The sequence below is a fragment of the Crocodylus porosus genome, unplaced genomic scaffold, assembly GCF_001723895.1.
Source record: "Crocodylus porosus isolate Cpor-Errol unplaced genomic scaffold, CroPor_comp1, whole genome shotgun sequence".
NCBI lineage: Eukaryota > Metazoa > Chordata > Crocodylia > Crocodylidae > Crocodylus > Crocodylus porosus.
The window spans coordinates 2316793-2343172 of NW_017728918.1; the positions used below are offsets into that span (position 1 = coordinate 2316793).

General features: G+C 44.0%; 1 protein-coding gene across 6 annotated transcripts in view; it reads left to right on the forward strand.

Moving 5' to 3' along the window:
• The window catches only part of CLIC5 (chloride intracellular channel 5), a 126648-nt gene that overhangs the window by 42191 nt on the left and 58077 nt on the right, over positions 1–26380 (forward strand). Inside the window, exon 1 of one of the 6 annotated variants that reach the window (XM_019537129.1) lies at positions 2831–3197. The exons of the other annotated variants lie outside the window; for them this stretch is intronic. Within the exon in view, the coding sequence (XP_019392674.1) occupies positions 3135–3197 (63 nt within the window). The 5' untranslated portion in view covers positions 2831–3134. Of the gene's footprint in view, positions 1–2830; positions 3198–26380 lie in introns of those variants that run through there. 6 annotated transcript variants of the gene reach the window in all.

The window sequence follows — 26380 nt, forward strand, 5'->3', positions numbered from 1 at the left end:
AGAGGGTAAATTCAGATTAGACATCAGGAGGCGCTGCTTCACTGTCAGGGCAGCTAGGATCTGGAACCAACTTCCAAGCAAAGTGGTGCTGGCTCCTATCCTGGGGTCTTTAAGACAAGGCTAGACAATCACCTTACGGGGGTTGTTTGACCCAAATACTCTTTCCTGCCATGGCAGGGGGTCGGACTTGGTGATCTGCTCAGGTCCCTTCCGACCCTACTAGCTATGAAACTATGAATAAATAATTACGAAACTCCCTTACTGGTTGCAGACTGAATCTTTCAAGCATTCATAAGTCAACTGGTTAATCAGTGAATGACTTGATGCAAGCCTTTTAAGAAATTTAGCGCTTGGGTTAGGGACAGAAATTACACATAAACTGGTATAAGAGATCAGAAACTGGTTCAAATCCGTAAGACAACAGAAGTTGGGTATACACAAACCATTTTCAAATCAGCTGAAACTGGTTTAAGATAAACCTGGATGTATGAAGTATTAGACAACTGATTTTGGTTAAATCAGTTTATTGAACTTCTGTCCCTGATCCCCTCCAGGCTGAAGTTAACTCACAGTCCCCCAACATCCGAGGATGCTTTGAACCTTCCCCGCAACACCCTTCTTTGGAGACGGGCAGCTTCCCTTGCTCCAGCTGACTTTTGGCCTGGGCCAGTACATGTCATTCTGAAAGTGAATGTCTGTTCACTTGCTTATCTGTTCAATTTATGCAGCTTAGACTAACCTGCGAAGATCAAATCAATTCAGCCTTGGGCTTTTTGACTGTCTGTACTTAGCCCTGGTGTCAAACAGTTATTTTTATCCCTATTTATCTTAGTAATGCAAACTGATCAGTCCCCTATAGTTAAAATGAACTGTAATCTTGTACATGATATTCCGTTGGGGTTTTTTTTTAAGATTAAAACTTATTTTCTCCATTATTCTTCATAAATAAAATGGGGTTTTTTTGTCTGCACTTGATGAATAATGTTCTGCTGTAGAGACCTTCCCAAAGAACTGTTCCTGGCAAAATGGCTTCCGTTTCCTTTTGTTCTCAATGAGATTAAAGCTATGGGTACTCTTTTTTTTTTAAAATGCACTTTTTAAAAAACAGCCACCACCTTCTGGTGTTTCTAATACCCACACATTGAAAGTATATTAAAGTATTTGAGGTACTCATGGAGATCAAATTTGCAGCAGAAATAACATTATCATTATCAAGCTGGGAATACATTATCTATGGAAGCAGTTTACAGTACAGTGATTATAATAATATAGGTGTCACACTGCAATTATTGCATAATTACATTGTGATTTTTTTTGATACACCTATTTACATTTAGCTCATGTAGCTGGAAGTATTCCTGCAAGCTTGAAAATAAATATATTATACATGTTATGTAATTAATGTACCTGAATCCAAAAAATACATGTATACATTTGAAATCAAAGGGATAATAATATGTAATTCTCTTATGGTTTACCTTCTGATTACACAAATTACTGCTAATTAGAGCTCAAAAACCATGAGCACATTTTATACTGTAATTACAAGTGTTGATTGCATTGTAGTTACAGTTGCTGTATTATAAAATGCAACCAGATTTACATTTAACCATTTTGGTGACCCTTGCAGTGCTCCCTGGGTCCATGGGACATGTGTTGGGGCAAAGTCATAGTTCGTGTTAAATACTTGTCTATAAGCCTATACAAGTAACTGCTGGTCTCTTTTTTTTTTAATGGATGTGTGCCAGATGCTCAGAGGGCAGCAGAGGCAGTTAAAGATTATAATGAACACACATAACCAGGAACACTTTCATCAGAGATAAGTCTTTAATTATGGCAGGAGAGTTATTGAAAAGGAAATATAATACGCACTAGAAATGGAAAGCAGAATTGCTTTGGGCCATTGCTTCACAATTTTGGTCTAGTCTGATGACTTTATTGGTCTGACAGGGTTAGAATTGCTATCAATGAATTGCAAGAAGTTTGTAGAATGCAAGAGAAAGCTATCATAAGACAGGAGTTGGGGACAGAGGCCTAAAGTAGGGGAAGAGCTGTCACCCTCCGGCCTTGACTTAGTGCAGACACTGTTGAAGAGAGCATATTAAACTTTCTGTTTAATAGCCATGCCTTTCCATATCAGATAGTGCATATTAAAGTCGGGGGAATAGAGGGATGCAGAAATTGTTAGCATATGAGAGAGGTTGAAAAAGAACCGAGCTTGGAAGGAGGAAAGATGGTGTTTATTTCAAGTGCCTGATTCTCCCCTGGTAGAAGGGACACCTATTAAAGTTGGTGCTTGTTACCTGTGTTTTACACAGAGAGGCTATGTCTGGGGGGTCTGAATTGATGTGATCAGCAGCTCTCACTATTTTGCTTAACCACATGCCCTCTCTCTATCAGCTCTAACAAGTGCTCCAGCTCCCTGAGAGATTCACTCCCCCAGCCATGCACCCCAGGTGCTGATTCCTCACTGCTCTGTGCCTTAGGTACTTATTTATACCTGTACAAAACACTACTGTTCCAGTGTGGTAGCAGCACACCATCCCTCTGCCCAGGTGTAACGGCAAGTATACAAGGTGCTCGCAGAAGAGAATTAAACTACTCTGTAATGGAAACAAGCTTTCCTGTTCTTCTCTTTTCACTAATGCTCCCTGCTGGGGGATGTTGGAAACAGTAGTTGAAACACAGAAAGATGTTTAAGAGCAGAACAAAGCGATTTGCCTGAAGGCTGATCCAGTGGTTTAGGTACCAGGAGCAGTCTCCTCCCATGTGTATTAACCCCACCTCTCTCCTGCTCTGGGCTATTTTGGGCTGGCAGTGTGAGCTGCAGCTCTGACAGATGAGGATACTACACTACAGCACAGCACAGCAGCACTTGTTGCTCTGAAGAACTGTTATAAATATACGTGTGCTTCTTTCTTGGCCAGCTGCATTTCTTTTTTATTTATTAGACTGGAAACTTATTTTCTTCACTGGAGGGGAGTTCTAGCAACACAAAAGACATGTTTTACAAGCTTTGTGGGAGCTGTTCGTGAAAGCAAATCTAGCTGCTGTTCAACTGAAACCTTCTTTTGCCTTTTAATATAAGGAGAACAGCTCCTGGCTTTGGGGGGTGAGGGGTTGGGGGTTGAAAAATGACAGACTCTGGTGCTGCAGATGGGGAAGGAAAGGACCCTGAAATTGAGCTCTTTGTGAAGGTAAGTCGCACTCTGACCCTGCCAGACTCTTCCATCAGCTGGGCTTTTATTAAACAGTCAAACTTTCACTTTCTGGCACAGTGCCGTAACAGCACTTTGACAGCAAACATTGTCGCCAGGCTGCACTTCCCATCCCTAATGCTAACAGTGAGGTAGTATTGTTGAGTGCAAGCCAGCGTGCCTTTTCTATTTTATTGTTTGCCTTCTCTTTGTACAGCTTGCCCTGCATTTTGCTAGCGTGCTGCCTGCATTCTGCCATGCCCTTGCCCTGCCTTGCTTTTCCCTATCTGTGCCAGGCAGGGAGTGAAGAAACAAGGGATATGGGGCTGCACAGAGCAGCCCCTTGAAAGAGGTTGACAGGCACCACTGATCTCCGGCAAGGCAAATAGTGATCCCACTACCCTGTCAATTTTTTATCTGTTTTTCATTATCGCTCAGAAGTGAAGAACAAGCCAGATTTCAGTCCTGCTTACATGGATGTCAGTCTGGGGTAAGCCCATTGATTTCAATACTCTGGATTTTTACCAGTATAACTAGAAGCAGAAAATGGCCTGATGGCAATATAAGGCAGTAAATGCACTTGTATAACAGGATGTCAAATGATTTAATGTCCTTGAGAGTTGCTGTGGGTCATGATCCTGGACCACTCAGATCCTGGAGAGTTTTGCCATTGATTTCAAGGGGTGTGGGCTCCAGGCCACAGTGTGCGCAACTTTATTACAAGCAAACTTAATGCAAAATGTATCTTTGCAGAGCCCTCATTTGTTGACCTTTAGAGCATGTTGCAGAACTTCTCTCTGTCCATTTAGGGTGGAATCTACTGAAGGCTAAGTTAGTTCCTATGAAATAAATGGAAGGATTAGCTTTGATTTTAAGTGGAGTTAGATCAGGCCTTTGGAAGGTGTCGTGTGGAACAACTAGAAGCAAAACTGAGCAGATTGCCCTGAGCAGTGGGTGGGCTGTCACCAGCAGTGCTAGTGGCAGGCTGGTAGCAGCCGTGGCTGCTATTTTTGTACCATCCCCCAGCAAGTCAGGACCTGGGGATGGTGCCTCACTCGCCCCCCTTATTTTTGCTAGTAGGAGCAAATGGGAAGGAGGCATCTTTGAACCAAGCCAGATTTGGGCTCCATGATGCTGGGCTTTGCAAGACTACTGTTCCGGTCTACTACCTGAAATACACACCTACATCTACAGTGATTACCTGTAGCTTCTTCACTTGTCTTCTATCACTCCATCCTTTACTCTGGTCTTTCATTCCGAACCAGCATAGAAGTATTTTTCATAGCAGGTAGCAAATGCACAAGAACTCCTGACTGACCACTAACCTGGCAAATTCTTCTTTCTGGGATTAGGTGCTTGCTCTGGCCACCTTGTTTCCTCTAGTGTCTCACCCCAGGCATTTTCTGCAGGAATCGGTTGAGTGGAGACGGTTGTGTGCTGGGACATTCTAAATGTGCCCTGGAATGTGAGACTTGACTTGATTGCTTGTTCTGCTTAGAAATGGATGCTGAGCCTGGAGTGCAGCGCCTGAGATGTATTCTCTGGCTAGGATCAGTTACTGCAATTGGGACCATTTTCATAAGGCTCAGGGGACTTCACTGGGGTTAGGTTGTCACCCACAGATTTTTAAGTCCAGAAAGGAGCATTATGGTCATCTGGTCCATCCTCTTTCATAACACAGATCATAGACTTTCACCCGGTGGCTTCTGTATGAAACCCATACCCTGTAACTGGGTTAAAGAACTATGTCTGCATCCTCACATTCAGTATAATCCTCCAGCCCCTGACCATTTGAGTTTGAAAAATATTGTCCTTAGGAATTTAAATTATTTGAATCATTAATGAATATTGAGTTTACTTGTGGTTTTAGAGGGGTGGTATTTACCCATGTTAAGAATCCAAAGAAGTTAAATAGTAAAAAAATAATTATCACATGAAGAAGCATGTTTTACAGAGTTACAGAGTTCCACAGTAAATAGTAATAGCTATGAGATTGAAAAACTAAGATGAGATCTAGGGACAAATCAAGGAATATAAATAATGGGTAAACAATATGATTGCAGGTGTAGTTAGAGATGGAGATCTGGTGAGGAGGAGAGCTATAGGAAGGCTTTTCCAGAAGGCCCAAGCCACAAAGGAAAAGGCACTTATACCAGCTATGCAACACTGTATAGAAAGACAGAAATATGGCAGTTTGTAGTATCATACAATCCTAGAGTTGGAAGGAGCCTCAGGGTCCTGGCCCCCTGCACGAATGCAGGATGTGCTGTTCCTAAATCACCCTGCCAAATGCTTGTACAGTCTCTTCTTGAAAACCTCCATCAGAGGATATTCTGCAACTTCCCAGGGCAGCTTCTGATGATAAAGCCCAAAATTGCATGTGTTTTTTTTTTTTTTTTTTGCAGCATCCCATTTCTGACTTAGATTGAATTTATGGTCTGCCACAACCCTCAAATCTTTATGAGTAGTGCGACTGTGCTTTTAGTTATCCCCAGTCTGTATTTGTGCATTTTGGATGTTCTTTCCTAAATCTAGCATCTCTGTTGAATTTTGTTTTGTCACATACAGGCCAGTTCTCCAGTTTGTCAGGATACTTTTTGTAGCATAGCTCCAACGTGTTTGCAGCTCCTTCTAGTTTTGTGTTGCCTGCAAACTTGATCAGGAACCTCTATTTAGCATCCACTTCATTCATAAAAATATTAAACATCAGCAGACCCAGAGCAAACCCCAGTGAAATTCCACTTGAAACATCCTGCCATCCTCACATCGATCTATTTATACTTACTTTTTGCTTCTGGCTATTCAGATAGTTATGTATCCCCCTAACAGCAAGAGAAGCAGAAAATGTTGAGAGGTGTGCTGGCAAATGAACAAAGAGTAGCTTGAACAAAGCTTTAAGAACAAGGGCTGAAATCCTTGTTTCACTGAAGTCAATGGGGTATTTTACCAATGTTTTTAGTAGAGCCATATTTTAGTCAAGATAAGGAATGGTTGTAGAGCCAAAGAAGTTATGTGAAAGTGGAGTGAATGGACCTGTGTGTGTGTGTGGTGGTGGGGGTTGGTCTGTATAGGGAGTAGAATAGCTTGTAAGCAAAAGCAAGCAAAAATGAATGGCATTTCATCAGTCAGGTCCTAATGTGATTGGCTGTTGGCTAAGGAGAGAAAGCTACACAATTGTTGTATTTTCTCTTTCTGTTAAGAGGCTGATAGAAGCATCTCAGCTTTATGGGCTTCCAAGGTCAGGGAAAGTGTTAGCAAGGCAGGTGACTCACTGGCTGTAAATAGAGGAGGAGTGCTGTAACTTAATGCAGGCTAGATACCTTCTGAAACATGCAGTAGTTTAGCCAGCACTGACAGCACTCTGGTCAGTCTTGACACTTTCCAGAAGCAATCCTGCTTATAAACTTTACCGAGAAAGTACCGAGAAGGTTTGCCAGGGAAAAAGCTGGGTATATGTTAAGAAGAGAAGCAGTATTGCCCTGTCTAAGTTAGCATCAGGTGGTAGAACTGCTGCAGTACTTAGCTCAGCACGTTGTGACTTAGTCTAATTGTAATTCTTTGTCGTGGAGAAACAAAGTAATTTCGCATAAATGACTCCCTGATGGAGACAACATTTAGCTTTTCTGGTGATTTTTTCCTGTTCGATTTAATACAGCAGCAAAACCAAACTGCTGCTTCTCTGAAGGAAATGCAGAAGGCAGACTTAAAATGCATATTTAAAAAAATATATTTGGATAATATAAAGGGCTATAGATTTGCTTCTGTTGTATTTGTAGTACAAGCAGGTGTGTCATAGTTTCATTGTTTCATTTCTGACTTTTCACAATAGCGCTTGAGATCTAGAAAGTGAAACAGTGGAAATAAAATGTAAAACTAGAAACAAAAGGTACATAAAAGCCAGATAGAATCAAAAGTACAGTACAACTAAGTTGTCTATTTGCACTGCTCAAGACAAGTACAGTAAGTAACCAAACATCGCAGTGGTCCAAAGTACATTTCATTTTAAGATTCCTTCTGCTTTGACAATACTTCTTTTTAAAAAGACAACCAACTATCTGAGATAACATGACACCTGTGGTGACAGTAATTCAATCAGTCAGATAGATTTTTAAAGTGTTTTTAAAATCAATAATGTCTTTTAAATTAATAATCTTCATAGATTTGATCAACCATTATTATAGATATGAACATTGCGCCAGATTTTCCAGAGCTGCTGCCTAAACTGTGCTCATAAAATACTCATCTATAGTCATAATTTGTAATTACCTTTGTGTGCAAAAATCTAAGATGATTTATAACTACATGGAGAGGTGGACTTGAACACTTTTAGGAGCAAAGTCTATATTCCAAGGCCTCCCACATCAAACATGCAATCACCTGCCAATTTAGATTCAAAAGTGGAAAGAGCTGAGTACTCCCTCATCCTGTTCAAGGCATAAGAACTGCAGGATCAGGCCCCTGAAGTGCAATAGGGAAATACCTAAAAGGTCATGTATGTGGAGGAACTCCAGGGAGATGTTTTTCCTCTTAAGGAATTTATAAACTAATAATGCCAACTTAAAGTCAGTACAACTGTTCATAGGATGTTAAAGAACATGGGTTAGGCTTACTGATCTCACATTTTCTTAAACATATGGGCAGAAGCATTACTGTATTCTGTAATCTGCAGTTGAAGGAGAAGCCCTCACTGCAAGATAAAGGAGCCTAGTGATCCCAGGGACGTGTTTAACAATTGTATATCCATGGGATGAAGACACAGCTTGTGCAAATTATATAACTTAGAATCATTCTGAGTAGATTGAGGTTGTCCACAAAAGAAGCATGGTCAGAAGTAATGGCAAGATTCACAACCAAGCTCACAGTTAGTGAATGAATTGACCAGACTGGCTTTCTCATGGGTGCCCAAGACAGAAAAAGCACAAGGAGTCTTCTCTCCTATGTGTATACTCTGTGAAAGGCCCAGGAACCATTACAGTCTCTGCCATCAGGGCTAGGGACATTCAAAAAACCTGTGCCTGAATTGATTCAATCTTTGCAGTTTAGTGTAACCTGGCTAGGCTAAATTGGTTTGTAACTGCACAGATATCCCAGAAATACAGACACATGCCTGCAATGGCTCAGGATAGAAGCTGGGGGGGTGCTAGAGCAGCCCTCCTGTCCCTTCCACGGTACTGAGCTGAAGGGGGTGTGGCCAGATCCCAGCAGGATGCTTTGATTAGCCCAGCAGGGAATTGATAACAGTGTTTATCAACCCCTAACTCAGTGCTTAGCACCCCATTAAGAAAACAACAGAGGGACATTACCAGCTACCTGTTGATTCTACCTGTTGACTTAGCAGGGACCATTGCCAGGATGTGGTCTACTAGCTAATACACAGACACCTCCTCAGCAAAGCAGGTGGTGGGGAGGTGTTCCTGCTTAGCAGAGAGTGGTGAGGGGAAGCAGCTTGCAGTCTGTGCTGGAGCTGCAGCCAGGGAGCAGAGGGGAAGGGCCAGCCCTGCTGTAGAGCAGAGAGTCCCACCTAGCCCAGAAAGCATGCCAAGATGCTGGGGGTGTCTGGTTTGTCTTAAACCAGCAAGGGGTCCAAATTAGTTAAGTCTGATGCTACATTCAACCAGGTTTATCTCAAACCAGTTTCAGCCATTTTCAATCTGGTTTATGTGCACTGAACATCTGTTCTGTTACAGGTTTAAACCAGTTTCTGATCATGTAAACCAGTTTATGTGTAACATTTGTCCCTAGCCCAGGAGAGCATATACTGTCTCTGGATACACACCAGACAAAACCCCTGCACACACAAAGGAGGCAAGAAGGGGTGTGAAGGTACACTCTTTTGTGTGTTGCAGAAGTATGCTTCTCAGCTATCACTTTGGTAGTGTGACTTCAAAATTGGCTCCTCGTGGAGAATAAAGAAGAGAAGGAGAATAAAGACAACAAATCATATAAACTAGAAAGCATAGCTTGATTTATCCTCCCAAATATTCCAGTGTTGTCAAAAAAAACAAAAAACCCATGCTGGACTCCTGTCATATAATTTGCAGAATCCTGCAGGCTTTCATTGGAAAAATACAAGTAGATCCACACAACATGTGCAACTCCCCACAATTTTCAGATGTTGCTACCGGAAGCTGAGAGAGGTGGGGCTACTAATTACATAATAAGAATCTCTTTGGAAACAGGTGGGCATTAGCCTCTAAGTCAATGGTTCTCAACATTTTCAGATGCAAGGTTCCCCTTGTTAGACTCAAGGGCCCCCTTGGAAAATGTCAGCTCTTAGTTCTCACTTGTTTTCTGATTTTTGTGATTATGGAAAAAAAAAGAGTGTTTTTTTTTCTGTTGCAGAGATCTCAGAAAGGCCACAGCAAGTCAGAATGGTTTGACCCTGTGGATTCCTGTTTGAAATCTCTGGGTTAAACTTGTGTATCATGTTTCCACACCTAACAGTGCTAACATTGCATGGCACCTCATTGCACCCTTTGAAAGGATCTCAAGGCACTCCAGAGTGCCACAACATCCTGGTTGAGAATCACTGCTCAAAGTGCTGCGTAGCATGTGAGTGTTGTTAAAGCTATGCACTTCCCTTGGTCGGGGTTATTTTCATACCACCTGCAGAATGAGCTTGTACTTTGATGGCCAAATGTGGCTTCTTAGCATTGTAGTGCAGTCTTATGACTGTGCTAAACCTGGCCAGCATGAAGGCTGCATCAATGAAGAGTCGGTGGTTGAGTTACCTGAAACCTGTACCCCAACATAAATATGAAGAGGAGTTTTACAAACTCTGTTTAAAAACCGTAACTTTGTGCTATAATTAACGCAATTAAGCTGAGAAAACTCCTACATGTAGGGATAACCTTGGGCCCAGTTCTGATCTCACTTACATGATTGTAAGTCAGGAGTAACTTCATTAAAAGCAATAGAATTTATACCTATGTAAAATGGATCTGGGTAAGGGAGAACCAGAACCTCAGAGTCACGTTGCTTAAAAAAACAAAAATATCCACAGCAGCTCAGTGCATAGGCAGTTAATTTGAGAACTGTCATTAATGCTCATGAGAGCCTTGAGCTAATTCCATAAACCTTGTACTAAATATTCTCACTAATGTAACGAAGCTGTATGGACAAGAGAGAATACACCAGTCTTGATACTCATTAATTTGCTTGTACTGTTAATTGAACTCCCTTCTCATCAGTGCAGAGGCAGAAAAGGATCTTGGAGTCATCGTTGATGCCAAGATGAATATGGGCCGGAAGTATGGGGTTGCAGTCAGGAAGGCCAACCGTACCTTGTCATGCATCCACAGATGCATCTCAAGGAGGTCCAAGGAGGTGATCCTCCCCCTCTATGTGGCATTGGTCAGGCTGCAGGTGGAGTACTGTGTCCAGTTCTGGGTGCTGCACTTCAAGAGGGATGTGGACAACATGGAGAGGGTCCAGAGGAGGGCCACTCGCACTATCGGGGGCAGCAGGGCCCTATCAGATTTTCAAATAGAAAATGTTATAGAATTGAGAGTAATTTGTTTCATACTAAAGAAAAGAAATTAGGATCATAGGAAAGCAGGGTTGGAAGGAATCTCATGCAGTCGTCTAGCCCAGCCCCTAGTTCAAGGTAGGATTATCCCTGACTAAACTATCCTAGCCAAAAGATGTCCAAGCTCAGGTTCTGGTGACCTCAAGGGGGAGGGAGGAGTTCCAGAGCTGAGGAAGAACTGCAGAGAATGATCTTCCACATGTTTTTGGCAAGAAGACCTGATGTGCTGATGGTGCTTGCAGGAGGTTGCTCTTGACTGACCCTAGGGATTGCAAAGGGAAAAGGAAGTTTTTTAGGTCCATCAAATAAGTATGTGGTTAAGGGAGGAAGAGCAGATTTGATATGTCATGATTTTATTCAAGCTTTTGACATTGTCTCTCATAGGTAAAGTCAGGAATGATGAAGCAGTTGCTTTACAGTTAGAGCTGCCAGGCTCTGGAATGGACTCCCAAGGGAGATGGTGCTCTCTCCTACCGTGGGGGTCTTCAAGAGGAGGCTGGATAGATATTTGGCTGAGGTGTTACAACCCCGGCACTCATTCCTGCCCTGGTTGGACCTGATGATCTGTTTAGGACCCTTCCAACCCTAATCACTATGAAACACTATGAAACTATGAAATTACTAATAGATAGGCACATAACTGATTGGATAATTGGAATCTTATATGTATCATTAATGGCTCAGCATCAAAGTAGTGTTCCCCAGGGGTCTGTCCTGAGTCCAACATTGCCCATTAATGAACCAAGTATATGTTTATTAAAGCTGCAGATGACACCAAGCTGCCAGAGATGGCAGGATTAAAAATCAAATTGACAGTGATAAATTAGAAAAATGGTCTGAAATAAACCAGATGAAATTTAACAACAGCAGGTGCAAACTGTTAGACAAGGGGTGTCAAACTCTGGCTGGATGCATGGGGGAAGTGAGTGAGGTGCCGGGACCATGCAATCTGTGTTTCTAGAAGTTTTGAAGTACAGCTTAGACAAACATCTGGAATAGGTTGAATAGAAATGTTCCCACCTTGAGTAGGAAGTTGGACTAGATGTTCTCTTGAGGTCCCTTGTAGACCTGTTTTTCTTTATTATTGTATTGCGGTGAGCACCATTAAGACTTTGCTTGTAAACTGTCCCTTTTTCCTTCCTCTTCACAGCTCTCTCTGCATCTGAAAAAATTACAGGGTATTGTAAGTTTTGTCCCATTATAACTTATAATCTTGCATAAAGGCTTGATTCTACACTGTTCTGCACTTGATTAAGGGCTTGATTTTGCACTGCTCAAGTCACTGGAACTTTTGCCATTGCTTTCAATGGGAATGGAATGGGGTGCTACAATTTTACAGTAGGAATGAAGGGCATAATCAACATATTCAGCATTGAGCTAGCTCAGCTCCCACAAAAAGGCAGTGGAAGTCTGACATAGATTTCAATGACAGCAACACTGTGCCAACATTATGTTAGAAGATGCCACCCAGAGTTATTCAAGAGCTCTTAAATTCTGTCCACTAACCATATACTTCTAGTGTAGTCTTCCAAGCTATATAATCAAATCACGCAAGCTTAATGCTTTATTTCTGTAATGTTAACAAAATGATAATGAAGAAATGGTGAAAATCACCATCATTATGTTAATTTATATTGCAGCAGAGATCCTAGCTGAAATTGTCATTGAACTTGAGGGTGCTCTTCTTTCTGCTGCAGCAGGCATACTTCTTATCAGGCTTATAGGTTGCTGTGTCATAGTTCAGTGATGACAGTGAAACTCCAGTAAGTATCCCAGGGAAGCATTTACCAGCTCTGCATGGCTCTACCAAGGCTCTTCGAGTACTGTAAATGTCACAAGGATCATTTGACAATGCATCCCAAAAATATACAGGGAACCTTTCCAAGGGAGTCAGTGGAAAGTGCATCAGTTTATGCTTGAAAGTCAGGCCTTGTTAGCAACTCATCTGACTCTGTGAAATCTCTTTTGACAAAAGTGATGCAGGGATCTCGTTGGTATAAAACTGTTCATCACTGAGCAGCAATCTTACCATGTGTAGAGGACTTTATTCTTCAAAGGACTTTACAGATATCAGCTAACCAATCCTGGCATCTCTGCAGAGAGGTATCTCGAGTGTTGTTATGCACATTTTATACCTAAAAAGCTTTGGCAGGAAGGTTTTTTAAGTAACTTTTCATTAGAAACAGAAATAGACAATGACCAAGTGCTGAATGCAATTGTAGCAGTATTGTATGTGAATTAAAGGAAGTTCAAATAGAAATGTAGGTTATTATTAAGCCATAAGTGGCCTGAGACCAGAGGGGGAATCAGTGGGAGCTGGGATATTCCTGGCTTGCAAACTGGATCCACAGCCCATTCAAGTCAACAGGGTATTTCTGTCAGCTTCACTGTCTTGGATCAAGCCTTTAGTCCTGATATTAGGGAAGCAGATCTCACCTCGTCAGCCTCAGCTATTGAACACAGGGTGCATCTACATGTGCAGTTTACTGCAGAGTTGACTAAGTTAGCTCCTCAGTAAAGTGTCACTGTCTACACATAAGCCCATATTAGGGCGCAGTAAATTAATTAACTCTACCATAGAATAGTTCTGTTAGGGACAGTACTATCCTACGGTGGAGTAATTACATGCACTGCAACACACATGTAGACAGTGACAGGGGCTGACTGGGACACAAGGTTGCTACTGTGCGGGAGCTAACTGCTGCCTAGCCCCACACTATAGCACCCTCCTGCCCCGGCCTGCCCTGACGCTGCCCAATGCTGCTACCCGGAGCTTCAGTTGAACACTCAGGCCCCCTGCCAGCTTGGAGCTGCTTTTTCCTGGTTCGAATGGCATACATGAAGATGCTGCACCCAGGAGCAGCTGACTCCATCACGAACTGTGCTGTTATTTATTGGGTTGAGTTAATTGCACATGTAGATGCACCCACAGGCTGTGTCCACATGTGGTGTGGACATTTGGTTCCCTGGGGATAAGTAGCAGTAATGCACCTTGTGCCACTGCTAGTTGTTCCTGGGAAACGTCTGTGTCACGCATGGTCTGGTGTGTGGCAAGTTACCCCGGGGATGGTAGGGGAGGCTGGGGTTTTTAAGCGGTGTGCACTGCCTGTGTGTGCACCACTCTGCTTTTTTTCTCCATGGGTTTTTCTGACCTCTGGATATCCAGGGTCCAAAAAAAACCCCTCTGCACTGCTCCCTTGCAGCACAGAGAACAACTGAATGTGCAAAACAACTGAACATACCTCATGGTCATACTCCTCTGGATGTCGCCACAAATTGCACCTGTTCAGTAAGGGGAAAAAAGACAATGTTTTGCACAATAATCACAAATAAAGAGGCATATTATGACAATCATCCTCAAGCATTTATTGGAGTGGAGGGTTCGTGCATCTGGAGGTGGCGGGGTCAGGGGTCTAAATATAGCCCTGTCAGGGTTGGGAGGGATGGAAATGCGCAGCCCTGGGGCTAGGGTAAATGGCTGGTCTTTCCCAGCCTTGGGGCTATGCTGCCGACATGTACAGATGTTGACTAGATTGGGCTGACCTGTTCCCAATCTCAGCACACCACCTCAGGTGAACTAATTTAGATCAGGCCTGCCATTTTTACCTGATTTTACCTCCTTGAACTTCTGCATGACTAGTAACTTAGATCGACCTAACTAGTTAGGTCAATATAAATAAAATTTCTGTACCTTTCCAGCTCTACTTCTCTATAATTCTGGGTGCTGACAGAAGTGCAACTTCCTACTGTAACTGAGAAAGCTTAGCAGGAAGTGTTCTGAGTTACAACCACCTCCTGGACCAAACAGACGTTCACTGTTGATTCCAGAAGGGAGGCAAATGTAGCTGCTGGCTGCCAGCCTACAGCCACTTTCCTTATCAATGGCTTTCTTCCCTGTGAGGCTGTAAATTTTCAGAATGGGAGTGGGGAAAGGGAGGAGAGGGAGCTCATTCTAGGGGTTCCCCAGCTGGTGCTGGAGGGACAGGTGGGTAAATTGGAGCCCCCTCCCACACCTTGCAAGGGGGACTCCAATATGCCCATCCCACCCTCTAGCGGGGGCTGAAAAAACCCAGACTGAACTCCCTCCCCTCCCTTTCCCTTCTCCCATTCTGAAAACAATAACACACTGGCAGGCAGTGCAGACAGAAGTTACAGAAGATGTTCTGTTTTGAAACATCTTCATCTGACCCCTCATGCAATGAGGAGTCAGATTTTCACTCAATCAGCCATTTTTGAACTGGTCTGCAGCTATGCACTTGTTTGGTCACAGCTATAAACCACTTTCTGTGGCCAGATTGGGTGAAAATTGTCACTTCTGCCTGTCTAATCCTCATGTTATTCCACACAGGATTCAACATACTGATCTGCCTATTTTAAATACAGGAATAGAGGCATGAAAGCACTAAGTGACTTCTGTATCATTACACAAGAAGCTAGTGGCAAAATCTAGAATAAATCCCAACGCTGTTTACTTCCAAGTTCCCTGCTCCAACTATTAGACTGTGCTTCATCTCTGCTATTGATTTGGTGTGATGTTAGCAACAATTGCACTAGGTGTGGGGGGCAAAGTTGTCTTCAGCTTTTTTGGGTGTGGTGAATTTAAACAATATCACAGTATTGATAGTGTTACTCCTCATATATCTTATTTCTATTTTAAAATGCTAGACTTAAACTAAGAGTGCAAAGCTACTTCAGTGGAGGGGAAGTAATTCAGCTGTTTTTCATGGACCCAGGACCACTAACTGACTAATATCCAAGATCATTCTCTTTGGTGACTTAAACACCAGAGTCAGATGTAGCCTGAAACTCTAAAGTGGCACCACTGGGAAGAATGGAGTGGAGAACTCCAATGGTATCCTCCTGAGCAAATGCATGGAGCATGGTCTTGTCATCATGGACATCATTTTCAGACAGAGCAAATACAAGACTAGCTGGAGACATCCTTGCTCTAAGCACTGGCATTTCCTCAACTATTTTGTCATTAGAGCCTGTGATTGAATGGATGTCTATGTCATGTGAGCCACGCAAGGAACTGATGGCTGCTGGACAGATCGCAGTCTTGTCGGATCCACTGTGAACATTTGGCTTTCTCAAAACCCCCAAAACAGTCAAAAGCAATGTGAAGGACTCTCAGCAACAAATCTTTTCAAGATCTGAAGGTCTGTAAGGATCTCAGACAGTGTCTCCATGGAAAGATTTCTGCCCTGCCCACAAATGAAAGCAACACTAAGGAACTCTGGAAGGGGTTTAAAACTGTTGTCCATATACCTGCGCTGAATCCATTGACTATACCACCTGTCAGCAACAAAGCTGGTTTGATAAGAGTGACACCAGTATCCAAGCCCTCCTCAACTGGAAGAGAAGGACTTATTCTGCTTGGCAAGATGACACCTCATCTCGGCAGAAGAAGGAGACTTATCAGCTCCTCAAAGCCTGAAGGTCAAGGTCAAAGGAGGATCCTGGAAATGAAAAATCAGTGGTGGCAAGATAAAGCCAAGGAGATCCATCTCTCTTCTGGCAAATATGACATGCATAGTTTTTTCCAGGCAATAAAACGTATCAGCTGCTCAACTTCCCATGGTCCTACTTTCCCGTAATTGCAGGATGGCTCGACAGTCCTGAAAAACAGTGAATTCATCCAAGCCAGAAGGAAGGATCCCCTTGAGGCATTCCTGAACCATGAGTTAACTATGGCAGATATTACCATTGAATCTATCCCCTAATACCTTGAAAAAGGATCCTTTGCCAAACCTCCTATCCTAGATAAAGTGTGTCATCAAGGAAACCAAGAACAAAAAGGCTGCTGGACCACATGACATACCTGCTGAAATCTACAAGGCTGCTGATGAGAAACTAAGACTCCACAAATTCATTCTTTGAATTTGGAACAATGAACAGGTTCCTGGGGACCTGAGAAATGCCAACATCATAACTGTCTTCAAGAAAGGAGTTAAGTCTGTGTGTGGGAACTATAGAGGTATCACCCTGCTTTCCACAGCAGGGAAAATCCTCAACCACATTTCCTGAACTGTCTTCTGCCTCTTGCTGAAGAAGTTCATCCAAAATCTCACTGTGGTTTCAGACCATCCCATGGGACAGTTGACATAATCTTTGACATAATCTTGGGCCTGCCAGGTCCAAGAAAAGTGTCATGAAAAATATCAGGACCTGTATATGCCCTTCATTGACTTCACTAAGGCCTTTGATTCCATCATGAATCCTCCATCAATCATGAAGCTTTTTGGGAAGTACTGGCCAGTAGGCCTGTGCAAATAGGGAACTATTTGATTTGGGTTCAGATTTGGCTGATTCGGATGCCAGCGATTCAGTTTGGAGCGCCAAATTGATTTTCAGCTTCGGTTTGGAGATTTGACCATAGGGTATAATGGGGAGTCAATGAAATATCTATAACTTTGTTGTTTTTTCTCTGAAAGCTGCAGGCCTGCTAGCCCCTGCTGAGGCCACGAAGTCTGCCAGTTGTCAAGGAGCTAGGTGCAGGGGTTCTAGGGCCCTGCACTTCTAGCTGCTGACAGGCAAAACTTGTGACATGGGTGCTTGTGCAGCTGTATCTGTCTTGGGGCATGGGCGTCCCATGGGACTGATGAAAACCGACGCAAAGTACCCATTTAATAGGTTGGCTTTTTCCTGGGCGTCAGTTGTCAGTTACCCCATCTGGTTCAGCAGGGGTCCAATATTGCCCTTGCTTTTCCTCCGGCTCCCCACATATCTGAAAAAGGACTTTTTATTGTCCTTGATGCTTAAAGCTAGTTGGAGTTCAGTTGCAACCTTGGCTTTCTTGGTTTGCTCCCTGCAGGACCGGACCAGTGCAGAATAATCCTCCTTGGAGGTGAATCCCATCCTCTATCCTTTGTAGGTCTTTCTTTTTAGCCTCAGGAGGTCTGCTAGATCCCTGGAGAGCCAGGGGGGCTGCTGTGTCCTCTTGCTGCCTTTCCTCTGAGATGGAATAGACTTAGCTTGTGCATTGAGGATCACTCCCTTGAGGAGCAGCCACTCTTCTTGAACTCCCCTCTCCCTGGGGTCGTGGTCCCTTAGGGCCTCCTGAGCTTGTCAAAGTCAGCTTTCCTGAAGTCAAGGAAACACTTCTGTGTTGCTGACTGACTTGCCAGTTTTATGGCAGATGGTAAAGGTGATCGGCTTGTGGTCATTGTCACCCAGCTTCCCACTGATCACTAGGTCACTGATTAGGTCATCCCCAGTAGCCATACCAGGTCGAGCAGCACTTTACCTCTCATTGGCCCATAGACTTCTTGAGTCAGATAGAGGTCATCCATGCATGAGAGGAAGCTTTGTGACCGCTTGGATTTTGCTGAGTGATCCTCCCACAAGATGTCTAGGTAATTGAAGTCACCCATGACAACCATGGTCCTGGAGCATGCAGCCTCAGCCAGTTCCCAGGCGAACTCCTGGTCAAGCTCTTGACTTTGGGTGGGAGGTCTGTAGTAGACTCCCACCATTGTATCCCCTGTGCCGTGTTCCCCATGGATTTTAACCCAGACAGTCTCCAGTCGTCCACCCTGGTCGCCAACATCATCTTGCAGGGACGCGTAGCTTTACTTAACTTAGAGAGCTACACCCCCGCCCTTTTTATATACACAATCCCTCCTGTACAGGATATAGCCATCTATACCCGAGGTCCAGTCATGGGTGGAGTCCCACCAGATTGCCGTTATCCCTATGATGTCATAATTATTTACATTAAGCAGGAGAATGAGCTCCTCCTTCTTATTCCCCAAACTCCTGGCATATGTGCACAGGCAGGCAAGTGTCTCCTTGTGGGCTCTTGCCTTGCCCACAGATTGTACCAGGGCTGGGGCAGGAGTAGGCTCCTTTAAGTGCCTTGGCCTGCTGGCTTTGCAAGGGTTGCTAGGCGGGCCAGCAGTGGCATTAGTCCCGCCATCCCCCAGCTGGCTTAGGTTAAAGCCCGGTGGAGCAGGTCAGCCAGTCTGGCTGAGAAGAGCCTCCTCCCCAGGGGAGAGAGGTGGAGGCCATCTCTTCCCAGCAGCTCGCTGCCTCTCTTGCCAAAGAGCGGGCTGTGGTCATGGAAGCCAAAGCCTTCCCGATGACACCAGCGCTGTAGTCTTTGGTTCACTATGTGGATCCTCCTCCCCCTCCTCAGCCCATACCCCGAGACTGGGAGAATTGACAAGAACACCACCTCCACCCCCAGACCCTTTAGCCCCACTCCCAAATCCCTGTAGCGCCTCATGACCCGGCGGGGAGCACTCCGAGCCGTGTCATTGGTGCCCACATGAATAAGGAGCATGGGATAGCAGTCTGTGGGCTAGAGGAGCTTAGGGATCCTCTCCGCAATGTCCCGGATGTGGGCCCCCGGGAAGCAGCAGACTTCCTGGGCGAAGGGGTCGGGGCAGCAGATTACCTCCTCAGTCCCCCTCGGGATGGAGACTCCCACAACAAACACCTTACGTTTTGTCTTGGGAAGAGCGGGGGCGGTAGAGATCGTCTACCATGATAGCGATCGTCCTCAAATCAAGTGATTGCTGCTACCTCCTCCACCAATTTTTAAGGCAGCATACTTTCTTTATAGAGAGAGTCATGTTACCCAATAATTGACAGCATCTGAAATAGCTGATTTTTATTAATTAAAGGGGAAAAATAAAAGAGAAAAACAAACAAACATACAAATTGGAGAAATATAATGTCACTGAGGGAAAGGCTACAGAATTAAAGCTAACTATAAACCTTTCTTTAGTCATGATTTTGAATGATTTTTCAATGGAAAATGCAGTTTCCACAAAACAAATATATAGAAAATCAAATCTAGCTTAGTTTCAGGTTGGGGTAATGAATCAACATTTTGATATGGCCTGGTGTCTGCCTAAGGGGTTATCATAATTTTTCATGTTTGTTCCATTTTCTTGTGATCCAATCTATGCAGCTTAGAGAATCCATTGATCTTTTTGAATATCTGTACCAAGCCCTGAAGAAAAGTAGTAGTTCAACCAAACATGTTAATTTTTGTTTTTTATTATTTTCTATTTTTATTTGCTTCAGCTCTTGCTTATTATTTTTTGTAAGAAATCATTTAATGACATGAGTTCAAACTGTTCTTTGAGCGTGGTGCAGTGCACAGGTCACTGCCACTGGGCACACGCATAGGGAAAACGTTATGCTCTGAGGCTCTCGGCCGTATCCAGATTTTGGTTTGCGGATAGAAGAAAGGCACACAAGAGTTCAGTCAGCCCTCCACACAGTCTCCTGTGCTTTTCTTCAGGGTAAAGTTTTGCTTCACAGTGTTGCCTTTGATGAAAGACTGCCCTTTACATGTCTGAAAACAATAACAACTAGTGCGATCTGAAAAACAGGAGGTGGCCTAAAAGTAACTTTAGTCAGATTTACTGAAAAAATTGAGACTGTTACTTACTGAAGCCAGCTGTCTTTACTGTCCCAGTGGTTTGGTTCTGTAAACAGTGATGCACACAAGCACTTTATTAGCTTAAGTTATTCTTGTGTCAAATGTCTGCTAGATCAACCCCTAAATCATTGTTAATGCTGGCCGTATGAAAGCCCAGCAACTGATCTTTATTTCAGCCAGGGAATCCTATTCTCTGTTCACCTTATCTGGGTGCTTCATACTCAGACTTATGGAACATTAATACAAATGGATTTAAAGTGGAGAGTGCACCACAGCCATGCGTCTTTCTCACTCACACTGGTGCAATCCCATACAGCCAAAGTACTGACTTCAGTGGAGTTTCCCTGTGGCTGAATCTACCCATTGACTTCAGCAGAGATTGCATCATATGTAAGCATGGGCAGTAGTGGAATAAGGTCACAGAATATTAGGAAAGTAGGGTGGAAGGGACCTTAGGAGGTCTTCTAGTCCGGCCCCCTGCTCAGGGCAGTATCATCCCTGACTAACCATCCTAGCCAAGTTTGTCCAACCTGCTTGTGAAAATTTCCAGGAATTAATATTCCACAACTTCCCTAGGTAGTCTGTTCCAATGCTTGATCACCCTCTTAGTCAGAAATTTCCTAATCTCCAGCCTAAATTTCCTGCTGCAGTTCAGGGCTGTTTGTTCGTAGTCCTGTCCCATATGGCCTGGCCATAGAGAAAAGCCCATCTCCATAGTCACCTACCAAGTATTTGAAGACACTTGTCAAATCCCACCTCAGTCTTCTCTTCTCCAGTCTAAATAACCCTAGTTCTTTCATCCTCTCCTCATAGTCATGTTTCCCAGGCCTCTAAATCATTTTTGGCACTCTGCTGGACTCTTTCCAATCTGTCCACATCTTTCTTGAAGTGTGGGATCCAAAACTGGATGCAGTACTTTGGGTGAGGCCTTTCTGGTGCTGAATATAATGAAAGAATCACCTTTCTTGAATGACAAGAAACACTTCTGTTAATAGAACCCAGGAGGCCATTGGCTTTTTTTTGCAACATGAGCTCATATACCATTTATGGTCCACTGTAACCCCCTTATCTGAACTACTGCAGCCTAGCCAGTCATTCCCCAGTCTGAACTGTGCATGAAAGTATTCCATCCCAGGTGCAGAATTTTGTACTTGTCATTGTTGAATTTGATCTGAATGGAAGAAAGCCAAAAGATTCTTGCAGGAGAAGTGGGCAGAAAGGACAATGAGAATGTCACTGCTGGCAGAGTTTAGGGGATGAATCAGGGCCCTACTGCATCAAGAGGTGAGAACATACTAGAAAGCATGGATGGAGTCAGGATAAGCCAGAGAACACATGTTCTATAACTCTTCAATGATAACCTTTTGGGCAAATAAATGCAAATCAATATTTGTTCCATTTCAGCGCTTTCCACAATTCAACCTTTATAATTCCACACCTTAATTTCCCTGCTGTGTTGTTATTTTATCAGAAGTGAGTAAACACAATGCTTTTTGTCTGATAAGCTCTGAAATTTAAATTAAGCTGTGACAAAATAATAGGCGTGTGTTTTCAGTAAAGGCATCCACACTGGAACTTCCACAAAGAGTCTTTCTATATTTGGGCCCTCAGGAAAGTTAAATTGAATTAATTAGCAGTTTGAATGTAAGGGCACCAGCAGATGTGGGTGGAAAAAAACCCATGCTTAACTGGAAGAAGCAGTGCATTAGTTTGACCCAGCTCTGCAGCATCTGTATAGATCAGGTGCTTCAGTGGAGCTTTTTTGGCACTTTTATCTAATTTAATCAGCTATTAGACAAAAGTGCCAAAAAGCCCTAGTAAGGTGTCCAATCTATACTGGGCATGCACTGGGCTTGATGGAGGGGAGGGAGAGTTTAAAGTAAAGTGCCATTTTTCTGCGTTTTTTACATCTGTAAACAGCCTAAAAGTCAATTAATTAAAGCACATTTAAACCCTGCAGGATACTGTCATTGCCAAAGTACAGTGGCCTGAATTTAATGTGCTTCAACTACTTGAGTTCAATCTCATACTTCAATTCGTCTGTAGATAGATAAGTTCCCATGTAGACAGACCCCCAACATTTTCACTGAACACACTTTTGTATTAGCTTATTTCATCCTCACATCATATGTAGTCCCAATCCTGCAAAGCATTCAGCTGCTTGGACTCAATGGATCACATCCTGAGATATGTTGAGACCTTGGATTCTGAATTGTACGGCTCAGCTTTTTAATCAGGTTGAATCCCATTATTTTTAATAGGGGTTTTCCTTTTCATGTGTAGGGACCAAAGTTTGGCCCAATAATACAGTATTCTCTCAGATATTCTAATAGTCCCTGGTGGCTGTTGTTAGCTGGTGAAAAATGAAGTGTGGTACATAGAAATCTCAGATTTGGGAGAGCACTAAAATTGTTTAACGCCAACCTCTTCCTCATTGCATTCAAGATGCAGACCCTGAGTCTTTACAGCCTTAAAAAGAAGGGTTAAAGATAGAGATTTGTGTTTGTTTTGTGTGAACAAACCGAGGGGAATGTCAAGTGTTAGGGCAAAATTGTCCATCCATTTCTGTTCTCCTTACCTGTATTCTACAGTAATAGATAAAATAGCAATGCCTTCTGTTGCTAGTGCAGAGAGCATTGTGTTGCTGGAGTAGCTGTCTTCAAATAAAAATCCTGACAACTTGTGACATTAGAGATCTCATGACACTTGTAAATAGGACCATGTTTATTAATTCTGATGCTGAATTCCAAATTGGTGATTACATTTGGAAGCAGATGGGGTATGTTCTACTTTACATTGTCCAGCTCTTGTGACGTGGTGCTGTGAACTGTTATGAAGTTACTTTGTTCCACCTCAGCAGCAGTTGCATTTGAGTGATACAAGGGGTGAAGTGGTTCCAAGATGTGCGTGGCTTGCAGTTCTGTACAGTGATTTGAGGATTCTAAAAGGCACTATTTAAAACTCAACCTAAATGAACAGAGACGTCTCATTTCTAAATGAGAAAGCCCAAGGCTGTATCGATTCAAGCTTTACAGTTTTCTCTAAACTACCTTGACTGAACTGATAAGCAAGTGAACTGAGGTTCACTTTTCAAACTGGAAAGGCAATAAGACCCCTGCAGTGGCCCATGCCAGTACCTGGGAGTGCAAGAGCACACCTCCCAGCCTTCTGGCCACTGCAGAGAGTCTGGAGCCTGGTGATTTTCCCCAGTCATGCCTTCTCAGCCTCTGGCTGCTGAGGAGTGGGCATGGGGGGAACCCCCCTGGAAGGGTCTCTCTGGCACAGGGGAAAGGAGGAGGGGGTAGCCCCCCTGAGGTGTTTCTCCCCCTCTCCCCCATGCCCAGAGCCAGGCAAATCCCCTAGCCATGCCCTTTTCTCCACTGCAGGCAGGCTGAGGAGTGGGCCTGGGGGAATGCCCCCCCTTGGTGCAGGGGGAATGGAGGAGGCCCCCAGTGGGGTGTTTCTCCCTCCCTCACATTCCTTTCCAACCCAGAGCTGGTATCCCCTCCTTGGCCACCAAAATCCCCTCCCCCCCAAGCTTCAGACCCCCAGCTGGGTTGTGCTGTGGCATGGAGGGAGGGGAGAAGCTTGCAGTGAGGGCTCTACTTTCCAGGCTGCAGCTGGGAGCCAGGCTGATCACCCAGCCACACCCCCTCCTCCCTGTTGGGCCAGCTGAGGGAGTTGCGGGGGGAGGGGGGGCAGACCAGCTCTCCCCAACCCAGATTTGGAGTCCCAACCAGGGTATACCTGGCACGAGTAGGGGGGAAGCCCACAGTTGCGGCTTTACTCCTCAAGCTGAAAGCTGGGAGCCAGGCTGATCACCCAGCCATGCCCCATCCTGGGCTGGCAGGCTAGCTGAGAAGGGAGTAGGAGGGAAAAACAGCCCCCTCCTGGTTCTGGTCCCCCAGATGGGCTGTGTCTGGGGTGAGCAGGGGATGGTAACGTTTCCCCTCTACACTGTCTCCTTAGCCTGTCTCCTGGCTTCCAGCTCAGGTTGTGGGGAGTAAAGTCCCCACTGTGGGCTTCCCCCTTGCTTGTGCCGAGCACATTCTGGCTAGAGGTCTGGAGCTGGGTGGGGTGGGGGAAGCCCACAGTGATGTCTTTACCTCCCTCATCCAAGCTGGAAGGCAGGAACTGAGCTGATCACCTGGCCTTGCCCCCTTCTGGGCCAGCAGGCTGACTGAGGAAGGAGGTAGGGGAATGCTCCCTGCCCAGCTCTGGACCCCTGCTGGGCTGTGTAGGAGGGGGAGTAGTGCAGGAGGGGGAGCAAGCCCACAGTAGGGGCTTTACCCTCCCCCCCGCCCATTGTAGGAGCCAGGCTGATCCCCCTGGCTGAGGAGGTGGTGGGGCTGGAGAAAATTGGCCTGGTTTCCAGCTGTGGGGGATGGAAAAGCCAGGGGCAGGGGCAGTCTTGCTCCACTGGAGCAGAGAGCCCAGCCCAGGGCTGCACAGTGCGAGTTAACTTGAACTGGAAGGGGATCTGGGACAGAAGTTCCATTAACCTAAATCAGTTAAGTCTGATAGTACATCCATCCAGGTTTATCTTAAACCATTTTCAAAATGACTAAAAGTGGATAAAGTACACCAAACTTCTGTTCTGTTACAGGTTTAAACTGGTTCCTGATCACTTAAACCAGTTTGTGCGTAACTTCTGTCCTGAGTAAAATGTCAGATTTAGGCCTGGTGTAATGTCACTGACTTACCTAGCACATTAGTGCCATATTATAATTGAAACTGGCACAAAGAGTGTTAGGTGGCTGAACTAAATCTCTTTTCTCGCTACAAAGTCACTAACGCTGTATACAGAACAGATGGCAGGATTGCCTGCCGTTTATCTGCATGTGCCTGATGCATAATACAGCTGCCTTGACATTTATTACCCTAGTGTTATCCTCCAAAATGCCAGAAAATAAATATCTTTATTATTTAATCTTTATACTTTTCCTACGTTATAAATATTCACAAAAGGGTCAGAGCTGATTGCAGTGCAATTTGACCTTGCATATAATACCTTATATGGGACAGCGAATCATTCCCGTATGTAAGCCAATCTATAAAGAAGCCACTTCCAGGATATTTTTGGTAGTTCTCTTCGACTCATCAGTTTCCTTGGTCCTTTCGTTATGGCTCAGGTTCTCGTGAACCAGCAGTTCTCACTCTTTCTGCATCAGATGTTAACACCTGTTTGCTACATTGCGAATTCAGTTTGCATGCAAAAGGAAGTTGGCTTGCGGTGAATAATGCTTTTCTACTGAAACCCTGTCACCTCACCCCATTTCTGTTGCACATGAAAATTAGTGGGAGAGGTTCAACCTCTCTAAGTCCTGTTATTAATAAAGTCATATAACTAGAATGCTCTGTCACACGGAAAAAGCCTAATCATCTTCAAAGAATGCAGTGTTGCACTGGGCTGCGGTCTGTTAGGAGTCAAACTTATTTTAAAATAAACTAATCCAGTGAGATGAAAGGTCCAACTTTAAAGACATTTACCAATTAATTTTGACAACTGCTTTCAATTCAGAAGAAAAATCTTTTTAAATAGCCTGTTAAGCTGGAGGCTTTTAAAGGTTCTACAATTGCTCGGATTTTATTTTTAGTTACTCGGTAAATACACTGGGACCTATTAAAAGCTATATAGCCTTCTTGCGCACAGATAACTCCCATAAATGTCACTTTGGCCTTGATCCTACAAGGAGAGTCACATAAACAGATCCTGTACCAGTGTGAAACCTGATGTGATCAGTACAGTTCTGCATGTGCAATGCAGGGATCTCTGGACCAGGGCCTTATACAGTAATAATAATATCACCTGGCACTTTTCCTCAGCACATCTTCATGGACTTTACAAAAGAGTTCACTTTTATTACTCTGTTGTACATGGAGACAGTAAGACACAGAGAGATGATTTGCTTAAGGTTACTTAAAAGGCCATGGTAGAACCAGGATTACAACCCATGCCTCCTAAATTCTAGCTTAGAGTGCTAGCCACAGGGCCACGCTACCCAAACTTGTAGCAGGGATATCTTCATTTATCAAATAAATGTAAAACTTACAGCACTAAAAAATGAGGCTTTGTTCTTTTGTTTTTCCTAAGTGACCAAAACGCTGGCTTGCATCCATAGATGCTTCTCAAGCAAATCCCGGGACATCATTCTCCCCTTGTACTCGGCCTTGGTGAAGCCACAGCTGGAGTACTGCGTCCAGTTTTGGGATCCACAATTCAAAAAGAATGTGAAGAAGCTTGAGAGAGTCCAGAGGAGA